The sequence below is a fragment of the Bidens hawaiensis genome, unplaced genomic scaffold (genome assembly GCF_021521415.1).
Source record: "Bidens hawaiensis isolate Kalapana, Puna unplaced genomic scaffold, B.hawaiensis_p1.1 tig00027824_1, whole genome shotgun sequence".
NCBI classification, from domain to species: domain Eukaryota; kingdom Viridiplantae; phylum Streptophyta; class Magnoliopsida; order Asterales; family Asteraceae; genus Bidens; species Bidens hawaiensis.
This window is the reverse complement of record NW_027494517.1, coordinates 135,283-148,734: the sequence shown is the minus strand read 5'-3', so window position 1 is coordinate 148,734 and position 13,452 is coordinate 135,283. Positions and strand designations below refer to the sequence as shown.

Sequence of the window (13,452 nt, the reverse complement as noted above, 5' to 3'; positions counted from 1 at the left end):
GCATACAAAAATCTTTGGCTCTATTTTACATTTCTCGTTTCTTTGGATTGTTACTAGAAATAAACAAACAAAAATGTTGTGGACCGGAGTGGATATAAAACCCTTTATTTTCATGTAATCTTGTTTGTTGGTTGCTTGGTTAGTTTTTTCTAACCAACACATTGTGATTATAATACAACTTTGCTGTTCAAAAAATTAAAAAAAGAAAAATTGCATAGAGAGCATAAGGTTTCTAACCACTCTACTTAGTTATCTAATAATGTTAACTAATATCAACAAATTTTAATAATCAAGCATTTAAGCACATAACCACTAAAAATTAACATTAACTTCGAGTAAAAGTTTAAAAACTTACCTAACATAAGGATTTGAAAATGAAGCTGTTAGCGGTGTAGAATCGGACAAAACGGTGAGTAGTAGAATCAGACAGAGGGTAGTGGACTGTGGCAGTGCTCCGACAGGCGCTTGGCGTCGACAGCATGGGGCTCTGGGACAACACTATTGACTACTCGGTTCATGATAATTTTTCAATGGCTTTCAAGTTACCACTAGCCGCGCTAGGTTATAATAAGAATTAAGATTGGCTTAATAATTGTTTAGAACTTTAGTTACTTGTTTAATGAGCTTATTTGTTTATTTGTTAACTTATCTGTGTAAACCAAACTACTTCTATAAGTCATCTAGATATGTAACACTAAACCCTGCTAAAAGACATACTATTACCTAAAGACAAAATAGTCATATACATACAAAACTAAACTAGAACATCTTTTCTAAGCATTTGACTATGTTTTTGTCCTACAACAGAAAAAGAGAAAAAAAAAAACAAAACAACACATATAGTTGTAGTTCTAATAACGCAAGTATATAATATGGATGCATAAACAGCATTTAGTACCAAAACAAAACAAAAACAAATATCCCCCAATCAACGTCCTACAAGATCTGTTTCATTCATATAAAGTAAAAATATCCCACCACCTATCAAAAAGGATATCAGCATTTGTTGTATGATACACATACTACATGGTACCAACACTTTAAAACAACAAACAAAGAAACAAACAAACTCCCAAGTTCCGGAAATTTGCACCCCAACCGGGAGAAACACCATCAGCACTCGGGGCCCCCTTCCTTACCACTTGCTGATCCCTTTCACTTGAAGAAACTCAGGAGGAACGGCTGCAGGATCCAGCTCAAGACACCCCTTCGGAGCCTTTGCATTTTCTTGACCGGTAAGCAAGCACGACGGTATTTCATGAGAAATTTCCTTTTCCAAGATCACCCTTGTTTCCTGTTGGTCTAGATGTCGGTGAAACACAGACTTAAAACCGGAAACCTTAACAAGTGGAGTCACCACGATCCCTATTTCTTCATCGTAATCATCAACCGCAACGATTTCATAAGTTTCGTCATTCTTATAGAGAGCGCACACACCACCTTTCCTAGGAAAAACACGAATGTTCCCGCTTGTTAGTTTTGTAAAATTAGCTTTGTGAGAAAAATAATTCGGGGCGGAAATAATTTCAAGGTTTCCTGGTTTGAACTCCCCAAAGGCTCTCATGCGGTTGTTGTCAGGTTTTGGATCTAACCAGCACACGTACATCTTAAACGGGTTCAGAGACATGACTTTGTTAATGATGGCATATAATCGAGGCATTCCATCATGATCATCATAAACAGCCCATACCTGCCCTTCTTTAAAACAATCTTCACTTCTGCTAGAATCAAAATCATGAAACTCAGGATCGGGTACATCCGTCTCAACCGTTTCGCTTCCGTTGACCATCTCAGCATCTTTGGCAGCTTCTGAGCTCCATTCATTTAGCTTCTTTTTGATTTCAATTGTGGCTATCTTTAGTAGTTGATTCTTGATACTTACCTCAACTGAGCCCCTCTTGTTATCATCTTGCTTTGACGATTTAGGAATCTTTCGTCTGGAACCCTCTTCTCCTTTGTGAACTTCTTCTCTATCCCTTTTCTTTGTACCACCGTTCGTTTTTTGTATCGGGCCACGCTGGGTGCTCGTACCATGACCTGTGATCTTACACGTTTCTGATGATACGTAGCTGTTTGGTGGGGCCGTCTCAGTTGCATGGAACGGCCCATGGCAAGTTGGGCATAAAAGATTTAGGTTCATATAGTCTCTTGTATATTCATGCTGCAACTTGCATCTTTTGCAAACGGTCCAAAACGTTTTAGGCTCATTAATGGATGAACGAACACTGGCGGGAGCTGTTTCAGTGGGGCCCGTTTCCATTTTAGTAGGGCCCGTTTCTGATTTAGTGGTGGCATCCTTTGGAGGATTCTTTGCTTTTGCACTTGTAACCTTACTCTTTGTAACCTTACTTGTAACCTTACTCTTTGTAGAATTGTGAAAACCGTTGTGAGTTGGAGGTTTTGGTGCTTGGAAAACCCAGTTTGGCTTAGGGACCCTCCTCTTAAGGTCATAAATTGATCTTTTGTCTTTATCGGATAATATAGCCATTGCTTGAGAAACAAATTGGAACGCCCCTTCTGCCCCTATAGATTTGTTCTTATCAGGATGAAGAGATAAAGCTAATTTTCTATAATGTCTCTTCACGGTGTCATCATCTGCCAACGGATCTAAACCAAGTATCCCATAAAGATCCGTTTCTTCGTTTATTTTGTTTTCAGCAGCAACATAAACGTCTAAAACCGCTATAAACTGTGAGATGCCATCAAGACCAGGGTACAGATTTTGGGCCTTCAATGCAAATTTCTTTGCACCCGTTATGTCTTTTCTAGAAAACTTTTCTTCAGCAATTTCTTTCGACCTCTTGGCTTCATCTCTATTGCACTCCATTATTGCTTCAACCTTTGTCCTGTAATGTTACCACGTCAATTTTTGTCTGATCATAAACTGTTTACCCTGATTTCAAAATAAATAGTTGACTGATTAGTTTGGAGTAAAGATTAGCTGAACATGTAGATTAACTTAAAGAGTGACACGTGCAAAAACATAGCGATAGAATAACCAAAAGTGGTCTAATAAAGGATCACACTGAGAATCCAGGAACCGCAAAAATATATATCCTAACAATAAATACTCTTAATCACCCTCAAGATAGAGAGAAGAACAAATGAAAGATCATGAATCCATGATCAATGATAACATTAATGAATGTTTATGCCAACTGATGATAAAATTCATATAAAAACTGCTCATGAATGTTAGAGCGAATGACCTAGATTTTAAAAGTAAATTATATTTTGTAAGATTCCACACTCACATGGAGGCTGTCTAGAAGAAAAAAACATATAAATCATAGTTTAAGATGCCGCAATCACCAAACCACTAAATCTAGAGACAGAGTTGTTTAATATATATATATATATATATATATATATATATATATAGGAACAAGTTCAAGAGGGAACTCAAAAAAAGTGGGGAATTGGGGAACTCTTCATTTTACATGTAAAAAATAACTAAAAAAATCATTTTTCATGTAAAAACACATTTTTACATAATCTTTTTAGAGCTTTTTATATATAAACACATTTAGAAGCCGTTTAAAAAAAAAGTTTTATTTTTTTTTATTTTCAGTTAAAAACGGTAAAAAATAAATTTTTTTTTTACAAAATTACTTTTTTTATAGGAATGTCTTGTCTTCTACATGTATTAATAAACAAAATGTCCACAAAAGTTTATGTTAAAACTAATTTTATACATGTGAAATCGAGCTTTATATTATTTTTTTACATGTAAAATGAAGAGTTCCCCACTTTTTTTGAGTTCCCTCTTGAACCTGCCCATATATATTATATATATATATAAACCCTAAAAATAAAATTTGTTTAAAATCTGTAAGTTTGTTTTGTTGATGATAACAGGGGGTGGATGTGCTTATGTAAATATCCTCTTAAGACATGACATACTATACATAGAACACATAGAGTTTAAGGTTCAGATCTAATAATAATAACAATTTATGATTTGTAAAAGATAGACAGATAGATAATGAGTGTGTGTGTGAGTTGAGAATTGAAGCCCTAAATCTAGATGAAATAATAAAACAAATAAATAAATAAACATAGATACATACATAGATGGTTACCCTAGCGGATTGGCTGCTGCTTATTTGATTTATAAAATAAAATGAAATCTCAGAGTTTGATAGCAGCAGCAGCCTCCTCAATTCGATAATTGTAAATCGACCGATAAATAAATAAATAAAAGCAAGGTGAAATCAGATCGAGTTAAAGAGATGAAACAAACTATATAACTAGCTATAGCTAGGGTACAGTTATGAGCAGGAAGGAAGAAGATGAAGTTGAAATGATGATGTAAATAAAATGAATCAGTCAGTCAGTCAGTCAGATCGTATGTATAATAATCACTGGATTAAAACAAGGTACGTACCAATAGCAATGGATGGCGGTGAATTTGAAATTCAATTAGAATTAGAATTAGCTTATTAGCTTAGCACAGCCACTACGGCTTCACCTTCGTCTGTCTTCTCTCGAGACTCAAATATTTATCTATTTATATTTGAGTTTTACCCCTCTTAACCTATCCTTTCTCTCGGGCCGCCGCTACAAATATCATATCATATCATGTAATATTATACCTTGTATTATTATAATATATAAATCTGTATACAAAACCACTGGTTTTCACATTAAATACAAAGATTACACCGTATTTACGTCAACAAAAACAAAAACAACTCACCTACTTGTTATTATCATCATTTATATTTATTACCAATTTAATTTTTCTAAAGTATTTAATATAATCATTTATTGTTTTCTATATTAGTAAAGAAATATATTTATAAAAATGCCTTTTAAATACTATCATTTTAGTATTGTTTGTCTGTTGTTTTTTCTTTAAATAAAACACGTTTTTAATTATTTTTATGCCATTTTAAGAGTTAATAAGTCATGATTTACCACTTGATGCTTAAATCTTTAATTTTAGTGGTTTAGAAATTAGAATAGCCTTAAGTTGTTATTGTTGATATGGGCATGCTTCATTCTTAAACGGAACATCTTATACAAAATGTTATAAAGTTCATTGTTATAATATTTAAAAAGAACTATTAACAAAGACTATACAATGATAACATTCAAAATGATAATCTTATTTTTTAGGTTCAAACAAACAGTACATATAAAAAATTAAAACGAATACATTTTGTTAACCCAATTGGATAGCAAGTAAACTCAAAATATATAAAAGATTTTAAAAAGCATTTTGCAACGCTAAATTTGATATTGCATACTTCGACATGTAGCGCGCAAAAGCGTAGAATTGCCATTGCACGTTTCTAAGCATTTACTTCAAATCTTATTAACATCCAAACTCAATACACTTCCACGTGTTTTAACTATATACAAACACACAGGTAACAAGCTAACTTCTAGTTTATGAGCTAGCATTTATACATCTTGAGCCTCCTCCATTACCATATACGCCATGTCAAGCTGAGATACCAAACCACCTCGTTCCGCCTGCAAAACATAACATTCCCACTTTTCTTAAAATGCATTCAGATTGATAATCAAACCACAGCATGCTGATTCTATTCTATACCAACCTTGGCTTGCTGATATTTTTGAAGCATGCGGTGGTATTGTCGTCTTGCGGGTGTTGAGTTGACCATAGAGATCACCCTTGAGACAGCTTCACTAAGGGCAACTTCCACCTTTTGCTTCCTGTATAACCTGACAACATCTTCACCCTCATCAATACAATCCAAGTGGAATCCTCTTAGACCAACTCCCTTCCTGTGCCACCTTAAGACCACTTTCTCCACGATACCAACCGCCCAACATATTATTTCATAGTGTTTCCTTGCCTGATGACCTCTGACATGAGCCTGCCAATAACCGCAAATTAATTACTTTCTTTTCTACATGTGCTTTAAGAAGAAAGCGAGAGAGATGACGATAACGTACCTGTATCTTGATTACTTTCTGGCGGAATGCAAGGAAATCCTTACGCCCTTTCCAACCTCTATACTTTTTCTGGATGCGCAAAGCTGCGTTATGATCACGCACACTCCCAAAAATGGACTTGGATGCTGCTGAAAGCCCCTCGATGTCACTTTCAGAAAGGCCATACTCGTCTATAGCAGCTGCTTCCAGCTGTTTTCTTTTTTCAAAAGAATGTGCCCTGAAAGCAGCTTGTATACGTGAAGCAGCTTGAGCTGCATTCCTGACAGCAGCCATGGCATCCTTCAAAAGCGATTTATCTTCACTTACAAGATTAGGCTTTGAGATGCTGTTTACCGTTCTTTCCGCTTCCACATCAGCAGAACATTTAGACAGTTCACTTTCCTTCAGTGTAAGGGATGAAAGATGGGTGGTTAGTTCCAATTCAGCAAGATAGCCTGCCAGACCGTTGTGTCCATATGTGGCAGCTATTGATGCGGCTGTTTTTCCTTTTGGATCCTGCCGACAGGGATCTGTAACAGCTCCAGCATACGCACCACGAGCTAGGAGTTCAGCTACCATTTTTTCCCTGTTACAGAGAGCCATTTACTTATCAACAGTGTGTTATGTTTGTCAAACTGGTTAAATCATTATATTCAATAAGATTAGATTGTTATTGAAATAACCACCTAATTCTTAAAATTACAAAACCTGCCTGCTTTTAAGCATAGTACTACATTATTATCAAAGAAATATAATTTCCATACTAATAGAAGACTCATGATTATATGTGCATGGCCCTAACAGAGCGAACTCATGATTATATGTTATGTGCTTATATGACACAATGGAATCTGATTATATAAGTAGACCATGAAGTATTTTTATATTGCATAAAAACCAAAATCCATATAATGACCCCATCAGTTCTATCCCATTTCTAATTTTTTGTGCACTAGTCACTGAAAGATGGCTTTTGTCCTTTTTGGGAGGGTATATTAATGATGTCGAAACCAGACAAGAACTTGTACAGCACATCCGCATAACGACCCGAAGGTACAAGATCTATGCAAAAACATATAACTAGCCACAAAATATAAATGCAATGGACAACGTATCTTAGGTATTAAATCTTTTCACTAAAAACCACCTCTATGTTAAAAGGCCACCAAGTATGTTTTCAGTTCCGTTTACTGGCAAAAACACACTAGGGTCGCTTATTGATAACTTGATACAAGGGTATTTTTGTCATTAGGCATGCTTATTACCAGATTTGGTAGCTCCGATACATTATACATAGATAATTAGATAGAAAGATTACCTTCCAAATCGTGCAGCCCAATGAAGAGCAGTCCAGCCATTAACATCACGGAAATTTATACCAACTCCAGCTTTAAGTATAGGTGCCAAAGCCCAAACAAAGCCCAATCCGGAAACAAGGTGTATTATCCCTTGTTCTCTTTTGGACAAAACAAGAAGGGTTTCATTATCCTGCGGTTGTCTTTTAAACCAAACCCATGTTTGCAACTTGTTTTTTAAAACTTGTTCTAGAAGCCAATCTATTGCTTTCCAAGATTCCATGCTTCCATTTGATACAGTATCAATTATTTCAGCCCAAGAATCTTCCCCAGCCATTGAACTTTCCAGAATTTCAGATCCGGTACCTTTAACATTTTGCCCAATTTTATCAGATAATAGCAATTGCACAAATTCAACAAGAAACCGTAATTCTTCTGAGCTCCTGTATGGTTCGTTTGCTGCTAACTTAGATTGCATCAGCATGTTTGGTTTATCATGATACTCAAACTCCCTGACTTCGCTACAAGCCTCTCGATTGCCGGATGTAATACAAATAGTAACTTTTCCAGATGGATGGGGTGGTGCATAGCAGCAGATCACCCCCTCTTGAATAATCTCCACAGGGACTTCAGTGTCACCAAACATACAAATCCATTCGCTGTTTGATGGATCACATGTAAATGACCCAATTATGAGCACCTGCAAAAAAGGAATATACAAAATAATTACAAATATTTAAGAAATATAATTAACGTTCATTCCTTTTCTGCGCTGAAAGTTCTAATTGTTAGCAGAGAAGGTTACAAGGAAAGAGGGTAATCTGGTGAATGAGGAGAAAGAGAGGAATAATGCAGAATATAAGAGGTGGCAATTTTGACCCATTTACTTGTGAATAGGTCAATTTGGATTGTCTTTTTATCTCAAAAAGGTCGTATAAAATTTAGCTAAAAGGAGAATGGGTCAAAGCAAAGTGTCAAACAGGCTGAAAGTAGAACAATGTATATCTTTTAATGCATACAACCTCCTAAATTTTTTACTTAAAGAACTAGTTTAGTATTGTAACAATATTGCTGTTTTAATCATAGTTAACATATCTTAATAGAAATGAATCATTTAACTTGAACCATACCCAACGCGACCTCTAAAAGTATTAATCATATATACTGTAAGCAAGCATAAATATCCGAAAGCAATGCAGTATGTATACCAATTTACCAAACTAGTCTCCAAATAAAGACAGATAATATAGTTAGGCTTTTTGGCTACCAGGCCAAACAAGTATCTATTTCAGTGATTACTTCTAAATTTAACCAGCTATGAGAGTGTATTACTCCCTCCGTCCCAAAATTATCATCAACCCTTTTTTATTTTAATTTGTTCCCTTTTGAAATGGATACTAATTCCCCCATTCTACCCGTAGCAACTTTTATCAACAAATTTGGTATGTGTTTGGGGAAGATTATTGACTATGTCATTTACAAAATGCAAATAATCAGAAATGGTGTTTCGGGGAACGTATCTGGAAAAGGTGGTTATGAAAGAACATGTGATTTTGGAAAGGCATGATGAGATTTGAGAATTGCTTCACGTGAACGCTTTTTCCCAATGCGGTCCCATAAAACCCCCTTAATCGGTATCTTAAATGCATTAGGGGTAAAATTGGTGGCACTTAATTAATAAAGGTATTAAATGTACATATATTAAGTTATTGTTTTTTTGTTTGTGGACAAATATTTTGAGACGGAAGAGGTATGTAGTTAATGACTATACTATAGAACCAATTCTTCTATGACATTAACAAAGAGTGTGCTAAAAAATATGACAAGGATATCCTAAGTGATATGCAATCATTATTAACATGTGAAGATTTCCTTATAACGTTAATAGATTTACCTTTGTTGACTCAGTTGCATAACCCCACTGAGGGGATATTTCACGAATACTAAATTTCTGCTCTTGTGAAATGGTTAAACTTGAATCTGATGCGAGCGCTGTTCCAATTTGATCTTGATCAAACAATCTGGAGTATAAGTCTGCATCACTTGGGAACATATTATTTTGATGGGTATAAGCAGGAAATGTTGAATCTTCAAATTCTTGAGGTAAAAATATGGACGCTGAAAATACAATTCTAAAAGAATTAGCCCAAGATTTTAACAATTTAGTTCTAAGATCATATTTAACATGTTGATTACTAGCATAAACAAATGATTGTGGTAGGACACGGGCATTTTGCAACATCTAGTTTTACATCAATTTAACGTTTTATACTATATTTTGCTGAAAAAAGAAGCAGTAGACTTACAGTCATTACTTGTACCGGTATCTCCAGAATGGTGCTTCCCTTGATATTCCAATGTATCTCTTTCTGGTTGAAGTAAAAACACTCCCTGTTGAAATACAGTGAGACATACTCTAATAAGAGGAGTAAGAAATGTAAAAATAAGGAGCATGGATAATAGTAGTCGTGTAAGTGAGCGGGCTGAGCTACTCAGGCTCGGCTCGTTAAGAGCCTGACTGGAACTCAAGCCAAATGAGATCATGTAATAATTGAACTGGAGCTCAACTTCAAACTTAGAGCTCGATAGGCTCGTGACCAAAACGACCTTATATATGTAATCCAAAAATATATAACTACACGCGCATGTAACATACATATCAGATATAATTAAATAAGAAGCTTGTTTAACACAGAAAGCGTAAAAACCATGTTTTACCAAAGCAGCCCTTTTTTTCAGATTAGTGAGCAAGCGGCTAAAATTTTAAATATTAGGTGCATGTTTCATGATTACTATGCTAGGGATGCTTTTTACAGGATCCCACCCATATATCATATTACACGAAAACAAACAGTCAACAATGGAAGCGGAAAAATAGCAATTACTTTTTAAAACTAAACAATCTCAATATAAGCTTACATTATTATCTGACGGGTATAAATAATTCTCTACTGAACCATCATATGCTGCACTCCCATCATATTCTAGGATGCCGCTCCAGTTTAAATCTTGCTGACTTGGTATAGCAAATTCAACTGTGGGTGGCTGCTGGTACTGATGTAGTCTCTCATAGTCAGTTGTACATTTGCTCAATGTGTTTAGTTGATCTTGGGCATTATCTACAACTATTTTGGTTGGCATCCAGTAAATAAGAGGATGATGTAATAACAAACAGTAATACTAGGGCAGGATGAGAGGATTATATGATGTGACACTATTCATCACATCAAATTAACATAAATCATATATTTATATAACAGTCAACATAAAAGGTGAAACGTTTAAAACTATATCAGAATAAACTGTCACTGAGACCTTTAGAAGTGTTTTTTTTTTAACTCACATTTCTTCACGTGTGTTCTCAATTATACACACTTCTAGGTGTCAACATACGTGAACATGCCCAAAAAAGTGCAAAGAATTGAGTTAAGTTTTGTAGTGATTGGAGTTCAAACAAACTCCAATCTTTTACACTAGAATGGTATAAATGTTTGATGCATATGTTGGAGTTGCTCTTATCATACTGTATTGTGTTTGTACACATTCGATATCTATGAAGAGTATAAGAATGGATAAGATATTGTTTGCAGGAGAACTAGACCGACCGTTATGACATGTTTCAACTAGTTATCCAGCCCGCCCGGTGCCCCGTTTCGATATGTTTCTGGATCCAGCCAAATACATGACCATCCACAATGTAGCTCTAGATAATTAATGAATACATTATAGGATTTTATATGTGCATGTATTGACAAACAAAAAAAACAAACCTGGATATTGTAGAGACACATCATCTGAACCATATTGCAACCCCTCGGATCCACTATAACTTTGTTCATTAATTGTTAACCCTGGGTCGTTTAGACCCTCATTGCCATTATAAAATTTAATATTGTCCAAACTCAACTGCTCCTCAAGCCTTCTCAAATCATGATTAATTTGGAGATCAGGTGAAGCATCTGTTATATTCAAGCCATTTGATGTTGTGACAACATCTTGACAAACTTCGATAAAAGTGGCCCCCCCAGACATGCTGGTATCAAATTCACTAGCAGATGCTGATAAGGTAGACTGACTAGTGTATGGGGAGTTTGAACTCTGAATGATATTAGAAGATCCCAAAGTCAAACTTGAAATGGGTCCCGCACTATGCTTACCCTGCAAAATACAAATGCTATAGAAGCTGGAAACAAAAGTTTACCATATTCTTTTTTTAACATACCATCCATCACAAAACTATTCTATGGTCATGAAATGCTGTGTTTTTCCATGTCAATAGTAGCATTTAATGTGCTAACTAAATCAGCTATTGAATGTACATATATTGAGTTGTGTGGGGATAATGAATTGGGACGGAGGGGCCAAAAAATAACCAACAGGGAAAGAAATACATATTTGAAATAACATGATTATCAAATGGTTAAAAATATATAAAAAGCTGGATACAAACTACAAATTAGGTAACGCTTGGCGATATCTGTCGGCACTTTCATATAGGGAAACTTATTTTCCATTTTTGTTAATGAGAAATTGAAAAGATGTATATGGCGACAAGTGATACAGACAGGGAGAACGTCATTCGTCGGAATTTCCAAATTTTACAAGTCCATAAAACTTACTATGGTTATATCTCTGTAATGAACAAGAACAATATGCTCCATTGCCCTGACATCAAAAATCAGGAAACATAAGTCTGCACGGACAGTCAAATACAAGGTTGAATAGCAAACTGCACAAAATCACACGTTTTAGCAACCAACTGTAAATTAGGAGAAATCAACTTACAGCTTACTATCAATTTCCACTACCAGCATCATTTTAATTGTTTTGACCTTTAAATTGCTGATGTGGCACTGGTTAATGCCATGTCAGCCACCACATCAAAGATAAAACTCGAACAATTAGTAAAAAGAAGATGACATGCTACTGGTTAAACAAGTCATCTGTTGCAAAAGTTGTTGATAAAATGTAACGTGGTTGCTAGAAGAGTGTGAAGTTTGTTACAATAAATGCTGCTAGCATTTTGTTTCGGTTAATTTGTCAGCTATAATATCTGTGAAGAGACTTACGAATCTAACATCCAGTAACACCGCCTCTGGAAGCTTGGATTGTCTTCACCATGCGCATAATAACAATTTAAAGCTTCGACATTGCCAACCTAGCAAAAAAATCAACAAATTCCATTTAAAATGATAGAAAACATTCATTGCGTTGAGGAAAGTGAATAAAGAAAAGCAACCTTTAGACGTTCGTGTGCCTCGCCAACATTCTTTCCATCCTTCTTTCTGCGCCAGCTGTGACCGTCTTTACGGAAGAAACGTAGAACCCTCTTGTTGAAAAGAAACAGAGAACCACCTATTGGAGAATGAATAATAGCAACATCAACATAATAAGCATATTTATGTGTTGTAATAAATAATATAATTAAAGGGAGACTGACTGGGTGGTTTTTGAGGGGGCTGATGGTTAAGCTGTGATTCTTCATAATTCTGTAGTATAAAAAGCACCTCAGCGGGCCTTAGCCACCGAAACTGTGCTTCCTGAATGAGATCCTTGGTGTTGTAACCTACTGACAGTATAAGTATATATATGTTTAGGTTAAGTTGAAGGTGAACAGGTATCTAATTGAGGTTTGTTTATAAAAGTCAGTCATTCAGCCAAAAACTGAAACTAGAAGAAATAAGTAACAGTCAGTCAGGATACATAAATAATTAGTTATAATAATAATAATAATAATTTGGTAATCTAATCTAATAAAAGCAAGAGAAGAGTTAAGATTAGGTTATGTAATTAATAATAATAATAATGTGAAGGTGAGAAAATTAGGTCAAACAGAAGCAGCAGGATAGAAGAAGAGGTAAAGGAATGAAGTAAGTAAAAGTAGAGGAGGATGACACAGACCTGACGTGGTCGTCATGATGGATGATTGAAGACGAAGAATGTGATTAAACAGCCAAAGGAGGTTGTGATGAATGACTAATCAATCATTCATTCAACAAGGAGTGGAGTACCAGAGAGAGATTGGTAATTCATAATTATACTACAGACATCGATTGACTGTTGACTGACTGAAACTGAAAGTAAGCACACAAGCAGCGGCTGGCTCAACCACAAGTGCCAACGAAGGTGGGTACCAACTCTCTCAACTCTAGTTGAATTCCAAAACAATAATAATAATACATTATGAATCCACCGACTTTTTATTTGGATGACCACTTTTTCAAAGATGAATCCACCGACGCTTTTTGAT

General features: G+C 35.3%; 2 protein-coding genes across 2 annotated transcripts; both read right to left on the bottom strand.

The window, feature by feature from the left end:
- Window positions 1-693: 693 nt before the first annotated feature.
- On the bottom strand, window positions 694-3,078 carry LOC143575957 (uncharacterized). Its single transcript, XM_077060188.1, has one exon. The coding sequence runs from the start codon at window positions 2,825-2,827 to the stop codon at window positions 1,136-1,138; it is 1,692 nt and encodes a 563-aa protein (XP_076916303.1). The 5' UTR covers window positions 2,828-3,078; the 3' UTR covers window positions 694-1,135.
- Window positions 3,079-5,175: 2,097 nt separating this feature from the next.
- LOC143575965 (calmodulin-binding transcription activator 4-like) lies at window positions 5,176-13,252 on the bottom strand. The gene is made up of 13 exons (XM_077060195.1): window positions 13,247-13,252; window positions 12,643-12,823; window positions 12,442-12,557; window positions 12,272-12,360; window positions 11,822-11,867; window positions 10,973-11,360; window positions 10,122-10,327; window positions 9,509-9,593; window positions 9,097-9,320; window positions 7,226-7,902; window positions 5,929-6,493; window positions 5,568-5,849; window positions 5,176-5,481 (listed from the first exon to the last, which is right to left on the bottom strand). The coding sequence occupies exons 1-13, from the start codon at window positions 13,250-13,252 to the stop codon at window positions 5,410-5,412; spliced, it is 2,937 nt and encodes a 978-aa protein (XP_076916310.1). The 3' UTR covers window positions 5,176-5,409.
- Between the last annotated feature and the right edge of the window lie 200 nt (window positions 13,253-13,452).